Source organism: Mirounga leonina, unplaced genomic scaffold (genome assembly GCF_011800145.1).
Source record: "Mirounga leonina isolate KUSES-001 unplaced genomic scaffold, KU_Mleo_1.0 Mir_53, whole genome shotgun sequence".
Taxonomy (NCBI): Eukaryota; Metazoa; Chordata; class Mammalia; order Carnivora; family Phocidae; genus Mirounga; species Mirounga leonina.
In genome coordinates, this window is record NW_023270807.1 from 22,580,835 (window position 1) to 22,607,729 (window position 26,895).

Consider the following 26,895-nt stretch of genomic DNA (forward strand, 5'->3'; position numbering starts at 1 on the left):
GGTTAGAAATTATGGACTAGAACTTTGTAGAAATAGTTTAAAGATTGCAATAACTGAAAACTTTTTTTTTTTTTACGTGAGGCATATTTTGCCCCAGACTTGCACTGTTTTAGGTTTCCTTGTCTTTTGAAATTTACCATTCTTAATGTTAGTGACTAGTCCAATAATTGATTGTGATATCTGTGTGCATCTTATGCATGTCAATCAGTTGGCCAGGTCCATTCTATATAGTTTCCATTTGTGGATACAGAAACCAATTAATTCTTCCGTTTTTCACTTAAGAAAATATACAGGCGGAAATTTTATTTAACTGATGATGATCACTGTTGAATGCAAATCTTTTAGTTATTTTTCCAGAAATAATGAGTTTTGTAAGCCATTAAAATATTCTTTTATGGAATTTCCCTTCCTGGATGAATGATAAGAATATTGTTTTATTAAATTTTTTTTCTCCTGTTGATTAGTGGGATAATATTTTTGTACTACTTTGTGTTTTTGTTTGCTTGACTTTATAGTAATGAAAACTTTTTTATGGTAGTGTTTGGTACCATTGAGATTTCTTATTACTGGAAATTTTATGTTTGCTTCCACTTCATCTGGAAGTGATCACAGTCCAACTGTGTCCTTTTGATGTTATCATATTAATTGTTTCATTCTTTATATTGATCTTTTCTTCTCCTTTATGTAACACCTCTTTCCAGAAGGATGTCTGATCTTCCCTTAATCTCTTTGATGTAGATTATATTTTTTATTCTACCAGTAAATACTAGCCAGGATTTGATGTGGCTTTGTATTTGTGTACTTAAATACAATGCCTTCAGCATTATTGTAAGAGATTTTCTAGTTTTCTCTTTTGTCCTTTTTTAAAAAAGCAGCCAGTCCAGTCTCTGGAACTATTATTTCCTGGCTATTGAACTTCAGTCAGTTTTCAATGCCTTCTTATTTAATGGTAGTCTTATTTTTCTCATTTTGCATAGTTTTCACACAAATGTATTACTACATATGGTTTATGGTTAATTGCATCTTAAAAAAAATTCTAAGCCCATCACCATGAAGTTATAGAACAGCTCTGACATAAACTGTATCTTAAAATTAACCAGTTTTCTCTAGGTCTTAAGGGCTTTACGTATTTTATTGAGATAACTATTTCAAATGATCTCTTGGATTTTCTAATGCCTTGTCAAGAATTCAGCAAGAATTCTCAGGTTGTCTGTACTTTGTTTTAGGACTTTGGAGATCTCTCAAGTTGTATTGAGTTTTCTAATATTCCTAAGTCTATTCCTTGGTAGCAGTGAAAGTAAATGGTTTATATCTAGTTGTATTTTAAACTCTTCTTTGATCTTAAATGCTTCAAGTGTTATTAATGAGTTCTGTTAGTAGTCTCTTTATAAGACCTATTTTCATGTGCTATTTTTTCCCGTCAGCTATCTATCATACGCCTTCTCTTTTCTGTCATTGCCCATAAGAGTAGCTCTATCACATCATTCAGTTTTGAGGGCTACAGTTAGACCTCTTGTCACCTCCCACTTTTATCTGTGATGGCTATGTTTCACACTACTTAGTGTGCATTTAATACTAATATTCTATAATAACTATCATGTTTGTGGTCCCTTTATCTGTACCACTTTTAATTACTAGGGCAACATGATCTGGGTGATTGGGGGGAGCATTTTCCAAGTCACTAAACAGTCTCAAATTTTCAGTTCCATTTTTTTGAACATATTTAATTACATTAAACATCCTGCTGTTAGGTGTGCAGCCCTTCCTTTCTGCCTTGGTTCGAGTATAGTCAGTGTTTAGTTAGCCTCATTTAGATTCTTAGCAAGAGTTGCATGCAGGTTGGTCTTTGTCTAATGGCTTATAACAACTCATGTTTACTTTTAGCAAAAATACCTTTTGAGATCTTGGAAGCACCTTGATAGCCTTGGGCCTAACAGTTGTCTTCCTGCCTGGGAAGCAAGTAGAGGAGAGAATTTTCATTTATACAGCTCACGTTTACTGCGCTGTGTGCCAAAAGTTACAAGGCGTTCTTGAGGAAGAAATTCACTGTTATTTTGCAGATGAGGAAATGAAACATCATTAAGCACGTTGCTCAAGTGGTGGAGCCTAGCTTTTGAATATTGACTCTATTCCTCCACAGTCTCAGTTTAGCATTGTGTACTAGGCTGCCTCTTTGTATTTTTCACGGCTCAACTCAAGTCTTAACCTCTCTGATAAGCTAATTTGACCTATACTAACCTTTTTCTTCCCTAAATTTTGTGTTTATGGCTGTACTCTCATCCCTTAGTACTTGATGTCTTCTATTATCTAATTCCTGGTCATTTCACTTGTCAGATCAGAAACTCTAACCTCTTCATTTTCCCATTGAGATTTCACTGTGTGGGACTAAGATTGTCTTGATGTGTGGTCATTGGCTTGTTTCATATATTCCATTCATTTTCTGCACTGATCATTTTAGTCAAGGGTCTTTTTTGCTGGGTTTTTTTTTTTCTTCTGCCTTTTTTGTTATACCGTTTTGTTTCAGATACACAAAATTGTTTTTTTGGCGTTTTTTTCTGGCATCTTTAGGATATTGGCTAGAAAGGAAGGTGGAATGGTGCAAAGCACATGGTATTTAAATTCTAAGACCTTGATCTGAGTATTAGCAAGTCACTTATTTTCTGAGCCTCAGTTTTCCTACTCTCAAATGAGGTAACGCCTGGAAGTACTTTGAAATTTCAAAAGCCCAGTATAGATTTCTTTCATAGGTGTGCTGTTTCTACACACGTAGATATAACTGTGGGATGGTATTGGATATAAATACAGATACATTTTAAGATGTATATTTAATAGCATGTAATTGTTCATGTCATCAGATTATGATCCCCTTGTTTACAGTTTTTAAGGCTCAACCATTAAGCTGTATTACAAGCCCATCAATGGATTAAGTCGTTGAAAGGCATATTTAAAGTAAAATAGTCTCTTTTCTCAAGTACAGGCTAAGAAATGCTCATTATAAACAATAAGGAAATAAAGAGAATGTAGAATGAAGAGCTAGGTTATGTAGGTATGTGTATATGATTTTTGATGGATGCTGTTTTGTCACTTTGTGTCTGTTGGCAACAATTTTCTATCATAGTTTTCAATACCTTTGTGCAGGCAGACACTGAGGAAGGTCTGGGGGAACCTGGAGTTAATAAGAGATGGTATATTCTCTTTAGAGAAAGAAATAACAATACAATGTAACTGTCCTGTTTAGAGGCATGAGTGCAATGAAGTTGAACAAAAGAGGGCCATCTAGAGGGATCAGAGAAGCTTTTTTTACTTAGCAGGTACTTAAGCTGAGGTCTGCAACATGATTGGAGAAGAGATAGTTGGACCAGTGGAGAATCAGTAGCCAGGCATTGAGATGAATCAGTGCATGCAAAGGCATGTGGAACGTTGTGTCTGGTTTCAGAATTGTAAGGAACAGCCTTTATGGGGGACAGTTGGTGAAGATTAAGTTGAAGAAAGGATAAATTACCCATGAAAATGTATTGGTTCCTAGCTATTCAAAGTGTACCAAGTTTGTGTGGCTATTATTTGTAAGGTTATAGAAGTAGTCTGTCTGCAGTTCGCTTTGTACCAAAATCCCCTGTGACCATCTAGAGCAATTCTTTTTCTTCTCTGAACTGAGACAAAGGAAGGCTTTCAGTCAGTGCACCTCTAGTCCCAGGGACAACTCAAGCAGTGAAAAAGAACTGAGACACTGGTAGAGAACAACTTTGAAGATGAATGGGATGAGGACACTGAAGTGGAATGTGACAGACCATTATGGGTATACAGTTGCATACTTCAGGACCTCCTATTGGCATTCTGTCCTCAGTGTAGCTAAATGTGGCTCATTTCCCTATACGTTGGCTTACAGATAATTTGAGGGTAGACTTGGGGAAAATTAAGGTATTTCTAAAAATGTTGCTTCATTGGAGTTTGGAGTTTCAAAATGTTGTATTGAAGACAGACCCGTGAACCTTGTGCCAGTGGTATCTCCAGCAGCACCCAAAACACATTTTGTCAACTTCCTGTTTGTTTTTTCTGTGATTTGAGTTTCTTTTCTTGCTTTTGTTGCCACTTTCACCTTTTCTCTTCATAATTCATCCTTTTTCTTTCTGTGCCAGAGTTATAGCAGTGGCACTCAGGGTTAAAGTCATATTCCCCTTTGCAACTTCAGAGATACTTAAAAATTCTCAACTTCCAAATGTTTTTGTTTTGTTGTGTTTTTGTTTTTGTTTTTTATGGTCCTGTACTGAAGGAGAATCAAAGTCACTCTTCCTAGGAGGGGATTTTTATAAGTATAGATATTGGCAATTTACCCAAAAGACAATACAGGAGGAAGAATCTTATTTAATAGGTTTGGTGGTACTAGCCTTCTTAACTGAGTAAAGTACTTTACAGAATGGGGTATATCTGTATGTATGTTTTTTTAAGTTTGCCATATAAAGCAGATGTTCTGTGTACTTTGTGTTTGTAAACAATAACCAGTTGGGGGTGGGAAGATGATTGCTTTGTACAAAAGGGTTGTTTCCTGGTTCCAAAGCTTTGCTGCTGGAGATGGTAAATAAATATTGTACTGCTTTGCTGTGTTTATCCCTTCTGATCTCTCTGTATTTGAATATAAAATACTTGAGAAAAATTGTTGCTTTTCAAAATTATTTTGGGGGGTGGTTTGAGCCATAAGTTGGGCAGAAGGGGCTTCTGGTAAACAGAACTTCTGGGAATGCAAACTATGGACCACAGCTTTAGGATGGGCAATAATAAGCAGGCTTTTAAATTTGAGTTTGTATGGAATAAAGCAGTTGTTTCAGGAATTCTGTTCAAACCCAAGTGCACTGGTCAGATGGATAGCTATAATTAATGATTTACAAAGTTAATTCATTCCATTTGTGCAGTTGGTTGCTCCTTTGAGCTTTCTTTAAACTTGGGATCCCTTCTTTACACAGAAGATAAGGATAATGGCTAGAATAATCATTCTCCATTGGATGCCCTGCTGACTAGTTTGTGTCAGCTGACATTCAGGGAGATATTATAACAACAACAAATAAACCTCTGCCTTGGATTATTCTCTATATCCCCTTTCCCTGTCCCTCCCCCATACCTCCTACAAAATTCATCTTAACTTATTACTGGCTATTCTGTAGCCAGAAAAGTGCTTTTGGGGAGTCAGATAGGGAATTGGGTTGCGATCACTTCTCTGGATAACTCTTTTTATAGAGTATTTTCTCCTAGCTTATATCACCCTGTACAGAAGTGAAAGTCCATTTCAAAGGGAAGATCCTTTGACTATATTCGTATTTCCATTTAAAAAGTAATGTTGTATAATGCCAAATTTGATAGTTACTCAAAAGCTAAAGTGCTTTTTAGAGATTAGCAGTGATTTTAAAATAAAAAGTTGCTCGTTATAAAAAAGGCTCAAAATGATATAATGCCACAAACTATTGTAAAATGATAATTTCTTCTGTGAAACCCTGCTTTTTTTCAGTATTGTGCATCTAGAAATTGCTTTACAAAAGCAGAATTACTCCTTTAATTTTACATTTCCTTTGACTTGATCTTGGCAAATATATTTAGAAAACTGGTTTAGCTAGTTTATGGCAGTTAAGAAGTGACTTGGAAGCTCAACTTTTGGGTGAGCAGATGAAGGGTAAAATTAAAATGAAAGGTATGCCTGGTATTTAATATTTGAAAAATATTTATTCATGAGAACTTAAAAAAGTTTGTTAAACAGATTATAGCCCATTTTCTCAGCATTCAGTACCAAGCCCAGTTCTTTACTACCACAGGGGAGTTGGCAAGTATATGGCACTTGGCTTCTTAAACCATAATACTCTGAAGGATTGAGAGTGAATGGTTCAAGAAACAGGCATTTGTAGATGAATTCCAGAAGAAAGCCCACCTGTGAAATTCTAGTTCTAGTAAAAATTACTTTTGAGACATTATTAGCTTCCATGCAAATAAGTATATTAAACAATGAGAAATTACCTTGGTCATTGGAAAAGTTAAGAGTCTTTTAGTCTTACATCCCAAACAGGAAAAGAGGAATGTCAGGTATAGCAGAATAAGCTAATATTTTTAAGTTTCAATTTTTAATTTGCCTGATTGTACTTTTTAATAATTTAAGTACACTTAAAAATACAAATGAGTATGTGTACTTTGCAGTTTGTTTTAAGCATATATGTATTTAAAGAAAAATACAAAATTTTAAGTATGTTTTAGCTAAGTGCTTTTGGTTTAAAATAGTCATGGTGTTTGACATCAAAACTATGTAAAATATATTTTCCTGATAGTCATTAAGGCTGTTGAATGTGACTTGCCTTGGTTATGATTAATATCTCTTTCTGTTAGGTTTGGAAAATAATGTAGCCTAGTCATTGGATTTCTAGAGAGAAAAAGGTGGAGAGGGAAAGAAAGTTAAATACAATTTACTAACAGATTATTTTCCTTCTAGATACAAAATTTACATCTACCTTTATGAAGGATAAATGTTCAACTTATATTTTTGTAAGGGATTAATTTAAACCAAATCCATTATTCCCAAACAAAAGAGTGAGATCCTCAGTACTTTTTGTCATTATTCCATCTTGTTGGTTAAAAATTGAATTTGTTAGTTTTATTACATGTGCTGATTGTAGAAATACTAGAAAATGAAAAAAAGAAAAATTCTCCAGACAGAAAAACTACTGTTAACATTTTGATTTCTAGCCTTCTAGATTTTACCTATGTATTTTAATAAAAGACAGGATTATTTTCACTTAAATATAAGTGAGGGAAAGAAAACACTGAAATATATACAGAGTATAGGTTCATTGATTAGTGGTATTTTGTGCCGTTTTGTCATTAGTCTATTGATACTGTATGATTTATTTTACAGTTCACATAGAAAGATCAGTTTCACATTAATGTTAAAAATTTTAATAGTTTCCAGGAAATATTTGTTAGCTTCTTAAACTTGATTAGTAAGTGAAAGTATTAATTACTTTGGTGAAAATTTTGTCTAAATATGGAATTTGCTTTGAATGTGACTCCTGATCTGTTATGATCAGGATTTTGAGTTCATGGTCAGAACCAATTTTAAGTTCAACTGAACTGATTTCAAGTTTGAGGTGTTATTGGTCTGTAGCAAAAAGAAAAATCAGGGTGGTGCAGCTAATTTTTCATAAGATAAATTTGTTTAGTATGAGACTACTAAGGGAAATTTTAAAGTATTAGTTTGAGGTGTTGTATCTTACTCTTTGGAAATCATGGTGACCATTGATATTAGTTCCTTAAAAAATGCCCTTACATGGGTCGCCTGGGTGGCTCAGTTGGTTAAGGGTCTGCCTTCAGCTGGGGTCATGATCCCAGGGTCCTGGGATCGAGCCCCATGTAGGGCTCCCTGCTCAGTGGGGAGTCTGCTTCTCCCTCTCCCTCTGCCTGCCAGGCCACCTGCTTGTGCTCTCTCTCTCTCTGAAATAAATAAATAAATCTTAAAAAAAAAAAAAAATGCCCTTACTTGACAAAATAAGGGAATCCTATGCCAGGCTTTCCATTTCCTTTTGCCCCCAGTTAGGTTGACCCATTGAATCCCATCATTCCAGATTAGATCCATAGGAAAGCCCTCTTCCTTTCCTTCCCAAGTTATACCTGCTTCTAGACTTGGAATTTTTGCTGTGACTCTACCACACCACATTAAACCTTAAACATTTTGTCCTCAAGAACAAAAGAATTCGTGCTTACTTTCACCTGTGTAGGCATACCTTGGAGATACTACGGGTTTGGTTCCAGACCACAAATACTTTATTGCTAAAAAATGCTAACCATCTGAGTTTTTGGTGAGTCTTAATCTTTTTGCTAGTGGAGGGTCTTGCCTTGATGTTGATGGCTTCTGACTGACCAGGTTGGTGGTTGCTGAAAGTTGGGGTGGCTGTGGTAATTTCTTAATATAAAACAAATAGTGAAGTTTGCCACATCGATTAACTCTACCTTTCAGGAATGATTTCTCTAGCATAGTAGTGTTCTACATCCTTTATTGTCACTTCAACAATCTTCACAGCATCCTCACAAGGAGTAGATTCTCTCTCAAGAAACCTCTTTGCTCATCCATAAGAAGCATTTCCTCATCTGTTCAAATTTTATTATGAGCTTTCAGCAATTCGGTCACATCTCAGGCTTTACTTCTAATTCCAGTTCTCAGCAATTGCTATTTCTACCACATCTACAGTTACTTCCTCCATGGAAGTCTTGAACCCCTCAAAGTCATCCATGAGGTTGGAATCAACTTTTTCCAAACTCTATTAATGTTGATATTTTAACCTCTTCCCATGAATCATGAATGTTCTTAACGGCATCTAGAATGGTAAATCCTTTCTGGAAGGTTTTCATTTTTCTTTGCCCAGATCTTTCAGAGCAATCACTATCTGTGGCAGCTTACATTCTTACAGAGAAATAATAAGACTTAATAATAAGATATATAATAATATAAGATATTATAATAATAATAAGACTTGAGAATTAAAGTTGTTCCTTGATCCATGGCCTGCAGAATGAATGTTGTGTTAGCAGACATGAAAACAACATTCTCTCACTGTACATCTCCATCAGAGCTCTTGGGTGACCAGTCCATTGTCAATGAGCTGTCAAATTTTGAAGGAATGTTTGTTCTAAGCAGTAGGTCTCAACAGTGGGCTTAAAATACTCAGTGAACCATCATGTAAACAGATGTGCTCTCATCCTGGCCTTATTCCATTTATAGAGCAGAGGCAGAGTAGACTAAGCATAATTTTTAAGGGCCCTAGGATTTTCAGAATGGTCAATGAGCATTGGTTCCAACTTTTAAAAAGTCACCAGCTGCATTGGCCCCTAACAAGAGAGTCAGCCTGTCCTTGTAAGTTGGTTTTTTTGTTTTTAAGATTTTATTTATTTATTTGACAGAGAGAGACACAGCGAGAGAGGGAACACAAGCAGGGGGAATGGGAGAGGGAGAAGCAGGCTTTCCGCTGAACAGGGAGTCCGATGGGGGGCTCGATCCCAGGACCCTGGGATCATGACCTGAGCCGAAGGCAGACGCTTAACGCCTGAGCCACCCGGGTGCCCCTGTCCTTGTAAGTTTTGAAGCCAGGCATTGACTTCTCTAGCTATGAAAGTCCTAGATAGCATCTCCTCTCCAATAGAAGGCTGTTTCGTCCATATTGAAATTCTGTGGCTTAGTGCAGCCACCTTCATTAATTCTCTTGGCTAGAGCTTCTGGGTAACCTGCTGTAGGTTCTACCTCAGCACCTACTGCTTCATCTTGTACTTTGATATTATGAGACAACTTTTCCTAAGCCTCATGAATCAATTTCTGCTAGCTTCAAACTTGCCTTTTTCCTTACCTCTCTCAGCCTTCACAGAATTGAAGAGTTAGGGCTTTGTTGAGGATTGGGTTTTGGCTTAAGGGAATGTTGTAGCTGGTTTGATCTATCCAAACCACTAAATATATATCAGCAGTAAAGCTGTTTTGCTTTCTTATCATTCATGTGTTCACTAGAATAGCACTTGTAATTTCCTTCAAAAACTTTTCCTTTGCATTCACAACTTGACTGGTGCAAGGGCCTAGCTTCCAGCCTATCGTGGTTTTCAATGTGCTTTTCCCACTAAGCTTAATCATTTCTAGCTTTTAAAGTGATAAATGTGTGTGCAACTCTTCCTTTTACCTGAACACTTAGAGGCTATCATCAGGTTATTGATTGCCCTAATTTCAATATTTATATCTCAGGAAATAGGGAGGCCTAAGGCAGGGGAGTGAGACAAGGGAATGGCGAGTCAGTGGAGCCATCAGAACACACACAACGTTTATGCAGTCTTACATGGGTGCAGTTCATGGCACCCCAAAACAATTACAATACTAACATCAAAGATCACTGATCGTTAAACAAATACAATAATGAAAACTTTTGAAATATCTTAATTACCAAAATGTGACACAGGCATTGAGTGAGCAAATGCTGTTGGAAAAATCGTGCCAACAGACTTGCTGGGTGCAGGGTTGCCACAGACCTTCAATTTGTAAAAAATGCAGTATCTGCAATAAAATGAGGTATGCCTGTACATGCTTAACTTTCATGGATATGTGTACTCAGATTTAACCAGTATTCTTAATCTGACTGCCATTTGAAGGACACAGCCCAGATTTGCTTTCTACAACCCGAGTTTTAGATTTAAAAAATGTAAAGAATAGGGGTGCTTGGGTGGCTCAATCATTAAGCATCTGCCTTCGGCTCAGGTCATGATCTCAGGGTCCTGGGATCCAGCCCCACATTGGGCTCCCTGCTCAGTGGCGAGTCTGCTTCTCCCTCTCCCTCTCTACTTGTGCTCCCACTCTCTGTCTCTTTTTCTCTCTCTCAGATAAATAAATAAAAACTTTTTTAAAAAATGTAAAGAATATACTGGAGGATATAAGTAAGAAGTCATAATGTCCAAGGTGTGAGCACAGACAGGATCATAGAGGCCATATTAGCCTGGCTTCTGAGGTTCTGGAACAGCTTTTCTTTCTGTACCCCATGTGACCCTCATTTTGTAACCTTCCAACTCCTGATCATCCACAGATTTTTTTGTGTCAGACTGTATTATTTTAACCATATTATTTTTTTTAATTGAAACCGTTATTTTTTAAAATTTTTTCATAGTTACTGAATTAGAATTTGCCTTTTAATGTTTTCTGACTTCACAACTTTCTTCTTAATTCTGTGAGGATCCCACACAACTTCCCCAATGGGAGGGGAGAGGTTATGGAAGAAAAATTGATGCAGGGAGTGATCTAAAATTAGAGGCAAATAGACTCTCCCCTCCCCAGTATGTTTCTTAAGACTTTCCTATCCTTCTCCCCCAAAATAACTGAGTGAATAGCATTTTCTTGCAGCTCATTTGCTATCACTGTGGACTCAATAGTATTCTTCAATAGTATCTAATATGGAAGTTAATGCAGGGTGACCACAGCATGTGTTTCAAGAAGAATGACTGAAAATCCTATAGCTGCTAACATTTTATTTTTACCATTCTTACATTGAGAGCCAATTCCATTTCTAGCTTGAGAATTTACAGTCTGAAAGTCTGACCTTAGAAAAGCTCTAAGGACCTAAATGCTTATTAATACAACAGGCTTTGGGGAAGATTGGCAAATCTAAGAAGAACAGTCCTAGAATTTTGTGATTTCATATTAAATTACAGTTCAGTATTTTGACACTAATGGAATAGTGGAAATCTCCCAAACCTGAGACTATGGTGTCCCCTTTTCATCTTAATTCTACAGGAAACATTTAAGACACTTTCATCTAGCCTGAAACAAGTTCACTTTCTGCCCATATTCCTGACAAATAATAGTATAGCTTTGGTTCTGCAGTTGAATCAGTAACAAGGTGGCCTGCAGTGAATGTTTTCCCCCTTGCCTTCTGATAAGTTAAAATTTGTTTCTGAACATACTGATTGCTTGAATTACCTATTACACTTCTATGCAAAATAAGGCCTTCTGTGACCTAATAGGTAAAATCCCTAGGATATATTTCAATATCCATGATCTCTGTTTTTCCAATGTGTATATGTTCTCTCAGAACCACAGAAGTATATAATTTAGTAAGATCTAGAGGCTTCCCCTCATCTTGGATCACTAACAGTGGAAATCCAAGGGATTTAGCTTTCTGGAGAGAGTGAGTGTTCATAAATAACCCATTACTTGTACCTGGTTTTAACCAGCAACCTTGATTCCAAAACCTAAGTTGTGATGGAAAAGTAATCATATGAGTATCATCCCCTGCCTCATATAATAATTTTTCCCCATTTTAGGAGAAAACATTTATATTAAGTACTTCATTTTTCTCATAAACGGTGGCGTTTCAAGGTTGAAGTTCATTCTTTCTCTAGCTCTACCATTCATTCCTTTTTATCTACTCCTAGTAAATTGTCTTTCTAATTATATGCTTTCCATATAGGTAGCCAGAGGATTTTTGTTCTGTTTTATTTTCGTTTTTGTTTTTAAGAAGAAAATAGAAACTTTCCCCATGGAGGAAGAAGAAAAGGAAACCAAACTCAATTTTAAATGTCTTTTTGAATTCAGTATCAGAGCTGTTAGGTCTTTTGAGCCCTTCAAAGTTGTGAAAGATGATAAATAGATCAGAATTAGTTGGGAGTCACAGAAGTAATCTTTTTTATTAACATAACCAGATAGTTAATTAAAAGATAACATAGGCTACTGATAGCTAAATATGAGGAAAATAATTTTAGCAAACAGTAATACCAACAGGTTTTGCTTATTTGACCGCCAAAGAGTAATGTTCTAGGGCCAGAGATTAGTTTTAGAATGAAGTTGAAGAGATTTAAACAAATGTTTTCATGTTGATTAAAGGGCTAAATAATTTATCTTCCAAGTCTATGAGTATAGTTTGAAGGGAGTAAAGTTCTTATCTAAGGGACAGCTGGGTGGCTCATTCGGTTAAGCGTCTGCCTTTGGCTCAGGTCATGATCCCAGGGTTCTGGGATCTAGCCCCACATCGGGCTCTCTGCTCAGCAGGGAGTCTGCTTCTCCCTCTGCCCTTACCCCCATACTCACTCCCTCTCCCCCCCCCAATCAATAAAATCTTCCAAAAAAAAGGTTCATACTTAAATTTTGTGACAAGTGAATTACTAAAAATTTTTCCCTTTGGATATATGTAATATCTGTGTTTCAAACTTTAGTTTTCATTTAGTTTTGTGTCCAGAGTATATTTATAATGTAAAGCAGAGAATCATTAATTGTGTTTTAAAGGAAACTTTAAGAAGAATAAATATTATGTAAAGTCTTCCTGAATGAGTGTAACTCCAGAAGTATTTCAGGGGCGCCTGGGTGGCTCAGTCGTGCTCAGGTCATGATCCCAGAGTCCTGGGATCGAGCCCCACGTTGGGCTCTCTGCTCAGCGGGGAGTCTGCTTCTCCCTCTCCCACTCCCCCTGCTTGTGTTCCCTCTCTCACTGTGTCTCTCTCTGTCAAATAAAAAAAAGAAAATATTGGTGGCCTAGGAAAAAGTAAAATGATAGTGGAACCATAAATTCAAAGGTAGCTCTTCCTGGATTAGGATTACTTTAGTTAATCCAAAACATGGCCACCTTTCTATCCCCAGAATATTGTGATCCAACAATGTATTTTTATACGTAAACCCTAATTTATACCTTTGTCTACCTCATGCGTTATTATGACCAAGCATGACTTTTGCTAGAGTTTAAAACCTAAAAATGGGGGCACCTGGGTGGCTCAGTCATTAAGCATCTGCCTTCGGCTCAGGTCATGATCCCAGGGTTCTGGCATCAAGCCCCGCATCTGCCTCCCTGCTCAATGGGAAGCCTGCTTCTCCCTCTCCCACTCCCCCTGCTTGTGTTCCCTTTCTTGCTGTGTCTCTCTCTGTCAATTAAATAAATAAAATCTTTTAATAAAAAAAAAAAAAACCTAAAAAATGTATCTGTGTCAGGAAAAATAACATACTCTAGGCCCATGTTTAAATATTATTAACTTCCTTAAATTAAAAGATTCTTTTAGGATCTACTCTAAATTTTCTTCTCAAGGTAGCATCAACGTTTGAAGTAGATAATATTTTTGTCTTCCCAAAGAGTACATTTAATTTGCTTTTAAGACAGGTAAGTGTACCTTTACTAAAGGATTGGAGCTCAGATAAATAGCTTTTTGTGATTCATATCTAGTAAGCTGCATTGTCCTATGACTTGTAAAAGAATATTTTGAAGTTAGGAGAATGTCATCTATTAACCTCTGGTACAAGGGTGTAGGCTGACCAAGTAGTTGGAAAGTGAGTTGGAACTACTTGCACCCAGAGTAATTTTGTGAGTATTTCTTATTGCAAAGATGTAGCCTCATACTGAAAATACCATTTTGGCCTTTTTATATATATACTCACTTCTGCGTAACTTTTGTGTACTTGGAAAATCACACCTGTTGTTTGACATGGTTGATGCAATTCTGTCCCACTGAGGTTAAAATTTGGGTTGTACATGCATGACTGATTTGCCTAAAGAGTGTATTTTAGGTAGTAACCCAGTCTTTCTAGTTGAAAAAGGTTTTAATAGACTATTGTTTAGAGAAGTTTTAGGTTTACATTAAAACTGAGAGGAAGGTATAGAGATTTCCAGTATACCTCCTGCCTCTACACATGCATAGCTTCCTTCCTTATCAACGTCCCCCAAAGTAATGTTTGTTTTAATCAATGAGCCTACAGTGATACATCATTATCACCCTAAGGGTTCACTGTTGATGTGTTGTACATTATGTGGGTTTCGACAAATGTATGATGATTTTTTTTTTTTTAAGATTTTATTTATTTATTTATGGGGCACCTGGGTGGCTCAGTCGTTAAGCGTCTGCCTTTGGCTCAGATCATGATCCCAGGGTCCTGGGATCGAGCCCCACATCAGGCTCCCTGCTCCGTGGGAAGCCTGCTTCTCCCTCTCCCACTCCCCCTGCTTGTGTTCCCTGTCTCACTGTGTCTCTCTCTGTCAAATAAATAAAATCTTTAAAAATAAATAAATAAATAAAGATTTTATTTATTTATTTGACAGAGAGAGAGTGCACAAGTAGGCAGGGCGGCAGGCAGAGGCAGAGGAAGAAGCAGGCTCCCGGTTGAGCAGGGAGCCTGATGTGGGACTCCATCCCAGGACCCTGGAGTCATGACCTGACTTGCTTAACCAACTGAGCCACCCAGGCACCCCAGGTATCCACCTTTATAGTGGACATATATCATACAGAATAATTTTACTGCACTAAAAATCCTCTGTACTCTGCCACTCATCCCTTCCTCCCCCCAACCCTAGGCAACCACTGATCTTTTTTACTGTAACCATAGTTTTGTCTTTTCCAGAATGTCATATAGTTGGAATCATGTAGTATGTGGACTTTTCAGATCGACTTCTTTCATTTAGTAATATGTATTTAAGTTTCCTCCGTGTCTTTTCATAGCTTGATGGCTCATTTGGGTGGTGGTGGGAGGGAGAAGGGCAGAGGGAGAGAGAATCTTAAGCAGGCTCCACGCCCAGCACGGAGCCCAAGGCTGGGCTGGATTTCACAACCCTGAGATTATGACCTGAGCCAGAATTAGGAGTCGGACGCTTAACCAGCTGAGCCACCCGGGTGCCCATTGATGGCTCATTTCTTTTTAGCACTGGATAATATTCCATCATCTGATGTACCACAATTTATCCATTCATCTACTAAAAATCATCTTGGTTGCTTCCAAGTTTTGGCCATTATGAATAAAGCTGCTATAAATATCTAATTACATAGGTTATTTCACCCCTAACTACTGTTTATTTGCATGTTGTTTTCTTAGAAAGATCATGTCGTCTGTGAACAAAAAGGGTTTTATTTCTTCCTTGATTTGCGTTTTGGTGTCTAACATTGATTGGGGGAAATTCTCAGCCATTATTGCTTCAAATATTCTGTTACTTTCTCTCTTTCTCCTGGTATTTTCATTATGCATATATAACATTTTTTGTAACAGTTCCTAGATATTCCATTTTGTGTTTTTTCAATCCTTTTTTGTTTTGTTTTTCAGTTTGGGAAGTTTCTGTTGACATACTCTCAAGCACAGAGATTGTTTCTTCAGCAATGTGCAGTCTACTAATGGGGCTATCACAGGCATTCCTAATTTCTATTACAGTGTTTTTGATCTCTAGCATTTCTTTTTGGTTCTTTCTTTGGATTTCTATCTCTCTTACTTATATTACACATCTGTTTTTTTATGTTGTCTACTTTTTCCATTAGAGCCCTTAGCACATTAATCAGTTGTTTTGAATTCCTTATCTTGATCATTCCAACATCCCTGTCATGTCTGCCTTTTTATGCTTGCTCTGACTCTTCAAACTGTGTTTTTCTGCCTTTTAGTATTCCTTGTATGTTTTGGTTGAAAGGTAGACATGATGTATTAGGTAAAAGGGGCTGTGGTAAATGGGCCTTTACAAAGTAGTGGTAAGGTACAGGGAAGTGGTAGCACTCTGTAGTCCTGTGATTAAGCCTCAGTCTTGTTGAGCTTATGCCCCTGGACTGTGACCTTCAGCACTGATTCTCAATCCCTTCTTTTAAGCGGGAAGGATGGCTAGAGTGGCCTGGAATTGTGTATTTCCATTCTCCCAGGTTAGTTAGGCTCCAATAAAATTCCTACAACCAGGGTGCGTTCTGGTAAAATAGTTTTTGTTGAGGGCATGTCTTGTTAAGAAGAACAGAATGCTCTGGCATATTTAAAAATGCTTACTTTTCCTCTCCCCCGGCTGGAAGCGTAAGGGGATGTTTCTCCAGTTTTTACTGTGAGAACCTGGTGGAACTCTGGGAGATAAACTCACAGAAGTGTGAGGGCTCTCCGTGATTGGGTCATCTTGTGGTTTTTAACTCTTAGACTTACCCCATTGAGTGTCCAGCAATTCATCAGTTATAGTTCAGGTTTTTCCTCAGTACTGGCTTCTGCTGAGGTTTCCACTCATGGGTTTCTGCTCCATTAACTTGTGATCCTCTGTCTCTCTTTTTTGGAGCACCGGTTCACACCGTAACCTCACTTTTCCGGTCTAAGAAAGAGATCTAAGAAGAGCTGTTGACTTCTTGGTTTGTTCAGCTTTTTACTTGTCAGGATAGAGAGGAGAGATGCTGGACCAGAAACTGGAAGTTAGATCTATTTCTTTACATCATTTTCTCTTAAATAAATATTGTTCTGGCATTACTGAAAAACCAGAACCAAGGATGTTTGTACTGTTAGACCTTTTAGGGAGGGACTAATGGCTTAATGGCATTACCTTATAGACTCAGAGCAAAGCAACACCAAACCCTTCAGTATCCAGATGATTATAAAGTAAATAAAGATGATAAATTGTCTTAGCAGTTAGTGTATCTAACATTTTGAAAACCACAGATGCTGGTGGAAAATTGGCTGACCTACAAAATACCATATAAAGTATAAAATATATAAGACACCTTCTTAGAAATTTGCTGATGATAAAAATAAATGGTTCCTGGCACACCTGGCTGGCTTAATCGGAAGAGCATGTGACTCTTGATCGCAGGGTCCTGATTTTGAGCCACACGTTGGGGGTAGAGGTTACTTAAGTAAGTAAACTTAAAAAAAAAAAGTAAATGGTTCTTTAGCACAATAACTCTTTAGTAAATGAAATCATTATCCCAAAGCTAATTTTGTTATTTAAAAGAAATGAAAATTGTTTTTTCAATTATAGGATAATGTTAAGCATAAAGACTATATTGACCATCAGAAGGATAAAGTTGCTTTAACTCTGGCTCGTCTAGCCCGCCATGTTGAAGTGGAGAAACAGCAGAAGGAAGAGAAGAATAGAGCATTCAGGGTATGTGACTATTTTAATTGGTGTTTTACCAAATCATGGAATTGTTTATAATAAAACAGTAACAGAAATTTGTCTTCAAAAAATGTATAACTGAATCCAAGTTCAGCATGGACTCTACATAGCTCATCACTTCAGTACTTCATGATAGCTTTCATTATCTCTGTCTTTAGTTTGATAGATTCTGATCATATATGTATATAGGAGAAAAAATAGAATTGAGTGGACTTTATTTTGGGGAATTAAAAATCATGGGATTTCTTTATAGCAGGTGAACAATTACGGGTTTCTGGTTTCTATATCACAAGAGTGAAAAAGAGTTTATTGGTGCTTTTGTAGACATAAGGTGTTAAAAGGTTATTTTCTACTAAATAGAATCAGACCACTTTCTCAAACTTCAGCATGCCCGTTCAGATTAAAGCTATTACTAAAAGGAAGAAATTTTAATCAGGTTTGTAGAAGAGCTGCTATGTGGAAAATGAAGCCTAATTTAGAATCTCTAATGATATAAATCTTTTTCTTCACTTGCTTTAGAAGGCCCCGGATGAATTACCTAAAGATTCTCTCAATACTGGGGCACCTGGCTGGCTCAGTAGGTGGGGCATGTGTCTCTTGACCTGGAGGTCATGAATTCAAGCCCCACATTGGGAGTAGAGTTTACTTAAAAAATTTTTTTTGAATAAAAAAAATCCCTCAGTACTGACAGATGTTTATTAGGAGTAGAAAGTTGATGAATTGGGTAAATAAAGCTTCATCCTAGGAGTTTAAAAATGGAAATTGAGGGGTGCCTGTCTGGCTCAGTCAGTAGAGCATGCCACTGTTGATCTTAGGGTCCTGAGTTCAAGCCCAACATTGGGTGTAAAGCTTACTTGAAAAAAAAAAATAAAAGGGAAATTGAAATCATGGCTCTGCCAGCAGCTGTTTGGATTCCAGCAGGTCACTTAGCTTTTGCAGACTTTGGGCTTTATTTAATCTGTAAAGGGATGGAGTTGGAGATGATCTTCCAAGTTAAGATAAGCACTATGGTTTTTTAATTTTAAGATCTGTGTTTTGATTCCTTGTCCATTGGTTATCATAGAGGAATTTATATATTTCTATAGCCTCTGTTTAGTATCTCCTAATCTGGTATAGAATAAATTAATATTCTTTACATTTAGAAGTAGATTTGTTTGGAGACTTTATAATGTAATACCAATTAAATTAGAGCATAGTATTCTAGCTGTATGTTTCAAATGCTTACTGCAAATAAATAACTAAATACATACATACATAAGTAAGTAAAATGCTTAATGCATAGAGATATAAAAAATAGGTTTGTTTCTCTCCTGGCAGAAATACTATTCAATTTTAATGAAGATTCTTTCCCAAAACTGTTAAGTGTATTGTTTATGGGGAAAATCTCTTTGACAGAGGGATGATTTGCAAGCTGTCCTTTTCCACATATTTCCTGAATGATGCTAGCTTCTTTTTCCAGGAAGTGTTCCCACATAGATAATAAAGTGTAATGAGTTCAGAATCTTACAGGCACTATGGTAACTGAGGCTTTTCTCAAGGGTAGTTTCAGCTTCCACTCATGTTAAGTGTTCATTCTTTTTTTTTTTTTTTTTTTAAGTTTTATTTATTTATTTATTTGACAGAGAGACAGCAAGAGAGGGAACACAAGCAGTGGGGAGTGGGAGACGGAGAAGCAGGTTTCCCGCTGAGCAGGGAGCCCAATGTGGGGCTCTATCCCAGGACCCTGGGATCATGACCTGAGCCGAAGTCAGATGCTTAACGACTGAGCCACCCAGGCGCCCCTCATTCATTCTGTTAAAGACTTTATCTCAGCATTGAAGAAAGTTTTCTGAAATTCTGAAATTCTTGTTTAACCAATTTTAAAGAATAAATATATATTTAGATTTCATTCTTTTCTAAGGGAAAAACCAACTAACAGATATCTTAGTTCATTGCTTGCTATTCATTTATGATTTTTTAAAATTTGGTTTCCTGTATGGATAACTTGTTTTTTAAAACTCGATGACAGGAAAGAAAAACGGAACTATCCAGAAAGGAAGATAATCAAACTAAAATAAAAATGATTCTTGAGGAATTCTAGTGGCTGATAACTCTCACTAAAACTAGATAGTAGTAGAAAATAACTTCCAACTGTTCTTAGGCCTTTGTGAATTATTGATGTATTACTATTACAGTGAATTTTTTATCTTTTGTGATGGAGTGGTTTTAAAGAAAGAAAGAAAATTCATTAAAATCTTCACTGGATATGGGGCATCTGGCTGGCTTAATCAGTAGAGCATGCAACTCTTGATCTCAGGGTCATGAGTTCAAGCCCCATGTTGGGTATGGTGCGTATTTAAAATTCAAACAAACAAACAAACAAGAACAAAAACCCTCTTCACTGGATAAATGACTTTCACGAGATAATGTTGTCTTGACTAGTTGAACAGCTACCAGCTTTGCTCATTGATACTCTAGGAGTTAAGATGACTTGCCAGAAGGGATATAACCCTCAGGTTTGTGGAAGAAGCTTTGTAACAAAGGAAAAGTGTGGCTAATTAGAGGATGACTTAAGCCAATAAATGTTTTTTGAGCATTGACTGTGTATGGCCACAGAGTTCAAATTCTGTTGTAAAAAATGGCAGAGAACATTTTTAATTTTTGGCAGTCCTTTAAAATAAATGGCTATTAGCTGGCATCTAGTAGTATTTGATCTTATTTATATTAAGAGTTTTGTGATAGATTTTTTAAGGAGCTTTGATAAGTGGTTTAATTTTGTACATTAGAAAATGTCTTTGGAGTCTGCCAGAGACTTGTCATATTGCTTTCTTTGGATAAACTAGTTTTGTTCTCCAAACATGTTATTTGGAACACTACTATAGGATGCGCTTTGAAAAAAAAAGTATTTGTTGAGATACTGCATATTACATGCACATTAACACTTCAAGGCTTTGGAAGTCCTGCCCTAAAGGAACTTTTTAAATTTTGTATTAAAATCGGTGTTTATATATTTAATTTGGTTATAGAGAATTTTTTTAATGCTTGTTAACATTTTTGAAAATTAGTATTCTATGGCTGTAGTTTGAACAACGTTGTGTAGAAGATTTATTTCCGATTGAAATCTTGAATCTCCCTGTTCCCCTCCTTGCCATTTCTGATAAAGTATCCTGTTGCATTGCTTACTAGGCCATTCATTATTCTGGCCTATATCTTACAAATCTAGCATTTGTGACTGTGATTTCTTCTTAAGAACAAAACCTTGTTGAGATGCAATATGGTGTACTGGTTAAGAGCATGGATTCTAGAATCAAATTGTGAGAGTCTAAATCTGGCATTGTTATTTATCCTTAGGCAATTTATTGACCCTTCTGTACCTCAGTTTTTCCATCCTAAAATGCAAACAATAATAGTACCTATTTCACCGAGTTATTGTGAGAATGAAATCTATTATGCTTTTAGAATCATGCCTGGCATGTGGTAAGTGGTGAATAAGTATTGTTAGATACAGCATGATTAGAGATTATGCAAATAGATTTATAAATAATATATAGGAGGACTTAGAGACTTTAACAGTCTAAACCGTAAGTCTAGTTTCATGGTTGGCACTGGCCTACTGCCTGTTTTTGTAAATAAAATTTTATTGGAACATAGCAGTGCCCATTTGTTTACCTGTTATCTATGGCTGCTTTCATGCAGAGTTGAGCTGCAAAACCTAAAGTATTTACTGTCTGGCCCTTTATGGAAGAAGTTTGCCAACCCTAGATCTAGATGGTGATAAATGCTTTATACTGGCACATGCTAAGCTAATGAAATCAGCTCTTATTAATACTATTCACTGAACAAATATTTAATAGGTTTCTGTATACTTCAGGCTGTATGTGGAAACTTTGAAAAGAATGTATAAAAGTTTAAAAATGAAAATAATCATTCATATTTCCATTCCCAGAGATAGTGACGTTTTATATATTTTCAACCTTTGTTCCTCCTCTGCAGATACAGTTACATATAGCTTGAAATTAATCTTTATTTATATTTGGTCTCATTTATTTAATACTATTTGGTGACCTGCTTGATATAAAAAATATATTTCTGCTTCACTGAAAGTTTGGTTAGTGTTTCTAATTGACTTTCATGAAATGTATATACCATAATTAAACAGTACCCTATTGTTGGAGATGTAGGTTATAGCAAACTTTATGCAAATATAAATGACATTGGGATCAACATTTCAGAGCATGAACCTTTATTTTCACTTATCTTTTTGGGATAGATGTCTAGATGTGGAGTTACAGGGATAAAGGATAATCAATATTTTCTGATCACTGATGTGTTAAAATCCTTTTCTCAAGGAAATCAGATTAGTAATTATAGGTTAATTGATTTTCTTAATACCTTTAGGAAAAAATCGATTTTCAGCATGCTCACGGGTTACAAGAATTGGAATTTATTCGAGGACATTCTGATACAGAAGCAGCAAGACTGTGTGTGGACCAGTGGCTAAAAATGCCAGGTACTCTTTAGAAATCAGAGTGGAACACCGAGGTTACTGAGCTTCCCTAAAGCTTTAAGGGGTTATATCTGTATTACTCAGTTGCTAATAAGTATATAAAGTATTGAAATTTAGTTTCAGTGATACTTTTTTTTTTAAAGATTGATTTATTTGAGAGAGAATGAGAGAGAGAGAGAGAGCACATGAGAGGGGGGAGGGTCAGAGGGAGAAGCAGACTCCCTGCTGAGCAGGGAGCCCGATGTGGGACTCGATCCCGGGACTCCAGGATCATGACCTGAGCCGAAGGCAGTCGCTCAACCAACTGAGCCACCCAGATGCCCAGTTTCAGTGATACTTAATAATGGTTTACTTTATCAGTTGTCTTCCAACATTGACAGAAGTAGGTTTGAATATAATAGGTCATCCTTGACCTCATTAGATATTGCTCATTTATTTATTCATGTTATTTCATAGTTATGTGAAATAGTGCATGTGTCTATGGGAGGGGTTTTGATAGGTTATTTGAAGTCAGGAAAACTTCTTTAATGAAATAGAATTTAAGCTGAGATCTAAAGGATTAGTGTTTACTTATTCATTCATTAGTACAGCCTGTGTAGATATTTTATAAGGACATGTCCACATGGGAGGCATCTAAAGCATTGGGTAGCTTCTTCACTAATTCTGCAGACCTGAGATTCCCAAAAGAGTCACTATGGAACACTTTCCCCCCACCAGATAATTTGGTGGAGTTGTTTTTGTTTTGTTTTGTTTTTTGTTTGTTTGTTTTCACTTCTACCACGGCAACTTTTCTAGCCTGTTTGTAGAATAAACACTGAGCGTTTAAAAGGCTTGGGATATCCAAGAAACCTTAGCTGTGGATTTAATACAGCAGAACATTTAATTGCAAAAAGTCATGAGAAGTATCTGTGCATGCATTGCTCAATTTGAACCTAGATACCTTGTTGTTCTAAAGCTAGTTTTCAGGGGCACCTGGGTGGCTCAGTCGGTTAAAGCATCTGACTCTTGATTTTGGTTCAGGTCATGGTCTTGGGGTTCTGAGATCGAGCTCTGCATCAGGCTCCATGCTCAACGGGAAGTCTGCTTGAGGATTCTCTCTCCCTCTGCCCCTCCCCCCTACTCGCATTCTCTCTCTCTCTCAAATGAATAATCTTTAAATATAAATTTCAAATATAAAGATTTAAATCTTTAAATATAAATAAAGTTTTCACAGGGCTTTTCTTTGAATCAAATTACCACTGATAATTCCAAAGTTCTCTGACACAGTTTTTCCCCTGTTACGTTGGATTAAGAGGTTTGTATGCCTGTCTCTTCCATCAGACGCCATCCTCTGTGGGGACAGAGACCAAGGTTTATTAATCCTTTTTTGTGTGCGTACCTAAGAAAAGTGCTCAGCTTAGAGATACTCAGTGTTGTTTGAATATTATCCAAGGTAGGCTATAAACATTTGCATATGAACACAGAAAAGAAGCCTAGTAGAACTTGGGTTCCAAATGTGACTGTCATTCAACTAAATAAAAGAGCTGCTTGGCGGGGCACCTGGGTGGCTCAGTCATTAAGCGGCTGCCTTCGGCTCAGGTCATGATCCCAGGGTCCTGGGATCGAGCCCCGCATCGGGCTCCCTGTTCCGCGAGAAGCCTGCTTCTCCCTCTCCCACTCCCCCTGCTTGTGTTCCCTCTCTCACTGTCTCTCTCTCTCAAATAAATAAATAAAATCTTTAAAAAAAAAAAAAAAAGAGCTGCTTGGCATTCGAGATCTACTTTAGCAAAAGATACTTAGAAATTATGGTAAATGGTTTTGCCTCTTCGGGTGTTCTTGTTAAGGCTCATATTTAAAAAAAAAAAAATCCCTCTTGAGATGGCTTCTGTTCTCAGTAGAAGTTAATGACTTAATTCAGCTATATCAGAATCACCTGGGAGCTTTTAAATATATACCTGGGGCTCATCTCCAGAGATAATGCTATGGTATCTGTAGTTTGGGGAAGATTCCTAGGTAATTTTGATAGGAAAGTGAAGTAGAACTATAAGGCTTTATGATCTCCTAAGATCTCTTCTAAAAGTAGTTTATCTCATAACACCTTGAAGTCCTGTGTAGACCCTTTAGGTCTGATCCCTGGCCTCCAGATTGGCAGAATATTTTAATTCACTGTAAAATGAATTCATGAGTATCTGTTTATGATTTGTCTGGTCAAGTCAGAACAAATGACTCATTTAGCTGTGTCTTTATGATTCTTTTTAAAGATTTTATTTATTTGAGAGAGAGGGCAAGAGCACAGAGGGAGAAGCAGACTCCCTGCTGAGCAGGGAGCGCCATGCAGGGCTCAATCCCAGGACTCTGATATCATGAACTGAGCTGAGGGCAGATGCTTAACCAACTGAGCCACCCAGGTGCCCCTATCTTTATGATTCTTGACAGAACTTGGTATTTTCTGTATCTTCAGGACACACCTGATTCATTGGTGGCTGATAAGCTTGAGTTAAGGTCTTTAGTTATGCTCTTTTTATGTGGTTGTTTTATTTTTTTGCTTGCTCCCTGCAACAACACTATAACACTGAAGTTTAGGATCTATTGCTAGGACAGCTGCTTTTTAGCATTGGGCTGTATTTGATCTGGTGCTATTCCATAAATTAGCTTTGGAGAGTGCTGAGATGTTTGAATAGGGTATAGCTGGGGAAACAGAAATGAGTCATTGTTCTCTTTAATTGTAAAAAGTGAGGTTCTACTTCTGAGTAGCATTAAGGGACTTGTTTAATCTATTCCAAAGTATCCAGCTATTGTAATTCAGCTCTTTGATTAGAAGCACTTTATTTATAATTACTCTACTGAAATTCATCTTTTATAGACTTTTATAATTAGGCCAGTTTGCATACATTTGAATACTTAGTAACTTAAAAACAGTACTATTCTATTTAAAGAAAAAAGCTATTTAAATTTCTGTATTTTGCCTTTCCATGGGCAAAGCTTATTTTCTTTCAATTGATTGTTTTCTCCAAATTGATTTTAATCCAGAGCCTCTATTTGGCTAAATAAAGGTCTTTTTTTTTTTTTTTTTTAAGATTTTATTTATTTATTTGACAGAGAGAGACACAGCGAGAGAGGGAACACAAGCAGGGGGAGTGGGAGAGGGAGAAGCAGGCTTCCCACTGAGCAGGGCGCCCGATGCGGGGCTCGATCCCAGGATCTGGAACCATGACCCGAGCCGAAGGCAGACACTTAACGACTGAGCCCACCCAGGCGCCCCTAAATAAAGGTCTTAACTGGCAATATTTAGAATGTGGATGGACAATAAATATTGTCATAATTCTGACTACATAAAAAAATTAAGGATAAAAAAGTGTATTGTCATTTAATGCCTCTTTAAGATTAAAATATGATTAATGCTATACTATTCATTGTTTGTTGACAGAACACATTTATAAGCATTTTGGCAGCTTTTAATGGAGGCCTTCCCCCTCCCCCCCATAAGGACTCAAAACGGCAGGAAAACAATTGAAACCTTAAATTTATATAATAATCATTTGAAGATCTTAAAATTAGGTGATGATAAAAGAATAATCCATTCTATTTAAATCCTTAGGGGCTTTGTAGAAACTGCCATAAAGATAAATACCCAGTTTTCTGTTGTATGAAATATTCAAGGCATTGAAACAAACCACAAGAGATAATAATACAAGGGAGTCCATAATCAAATCATCTATATATAACTGCCTGATATATGGTCAGAATCCTACCAGTTTTACATTTCATGGTTTATATAATGTAACTCTAAATTTTCCATCATATATCATGCATTGGGAATTTCCCTGGAACAAAATTGGCCGGGGGTATTAGTCTATAAGAGTGTGTGACTGTAAGATGAAAACTATAAAGAAAGAAAAGGAATGAAGAATGGACCAGGATAAAGGGAGATTAAGAAAAACTAGTGAAAGGAGTGCCTGGCTGGCTCATTCCGTAGAGCATGTGACTCTTGATCTTAGGGTTGTACAGCCCTATGGTAGGTGCAGAGTTTACTTTTTTAACCAAGAGAAAGGAGAAAGGAAAAAGAAAAAAAAGAGAAAGTAATGATGGACAAACTTTGAAAGGAGAAAAAGAAAAGGGATAAAATAGAATAAATAGAAAAGAGAAAGATAATAACAAGTAAATCTCTGGTTTGTGTTCTGTGAATTTATTGATGAGACCTGCATTACTTGATATCCACGTTGGAACTAATCAACACCTGGCTTCCCCAGAAAGTACCACTCTTATTCCCCTTGCCTCCCTGAACTCTCCACTCTTCCCCACTCTCCCAGTTGCATTCTTTAACATAATTTTCAGAGAACTCAGGTCCTTTATGATATAGCTAAACTTTCTAATATGTTTAAGATAGATAAAAGAGAAAAAAGAATGAGATCTTTGCCACTTTATATAAATGAAATGGAAGGTAGTGGTTCTGTAGAGCAACTGATTTTCTAATCAGTATTTGATCTTTGACATTTGTTGGCTGTTGAACTTAAACACATTTTTTTTCCTCAAGAGAATGTTAAAGATGTTAACAGCTTTCAGGGCACCTGGCTGGCTCTGTAGGTAGAGTGTGTGACTCTTGATCTCAGGGCTATGAGTTCAAGCCCCACATTGGGTGTAGAGGTTACTTAAAAAAAAATTAATTAAATAAACTTAATCCACATCACCTATTTTTTTTTTTTTTTTAAGATTTTATTTCTCAGAGAGAGAGCGAGCACAAGCAGGGGGAGCAGCAGGCATAGGGAGAAGCAGGCTTCCCACTGAATAAGGAGCAAGGTACGGGACTTGATCCCAGGACCCTGGGACCATAACCTGAGCCGAAAGTAGACGCTTAACCAACTGAGCCACCCAGGCATCCCGTCTCCTCACCTATTTAAAAAAAAAAAAAGAAAGAAAGAAAGGAGCTCCTGGCTGGCTCAGTAGGTAGAACATGCAACTCTTGATCTTGGGGCTGTGAGTTCGAGCCCCATATTGAGTGTAGAGATTACTTTAAAAATAAAATCTTGGGCGCCTGGGTGGCTCAGTTGGTTAAGCGACTGCCTTCGGCTCAGG

At 36.9% G+C, this 26,895-nt stretch overlaps 1 protein-coding gene across 3 annotated transcripts in view; it reads left to right on the forward strand.

The window, feature by feature from the left end:
* ZNF451 (zinc finger protein 451) overlaps nucleotides 1-26,895 on the forward strand; it is a 97,502-nt gene that overhangs the window by 17,347 nt on the left and 53,260 nt on the right. For all 3 annotated transcript variants that reach the window (XM_034991312.1, XM_034991311.1, XM_034991313.1), the window contains exons 4-5: nucleotides 17,220-17,345; nucleotides 21,735-21,846. In XM_034991312.1, coding sequence (XP_034847203.1) covers nucleotides 17,220-17,345; nucleotides 21,735-21,846 — 238 coding nt within the window. The remainder of the gene's footprint in view (nucleotides 1-17,219; nucleotides 17,346-21,734; nucleotides 21,847-26,895) is intronic.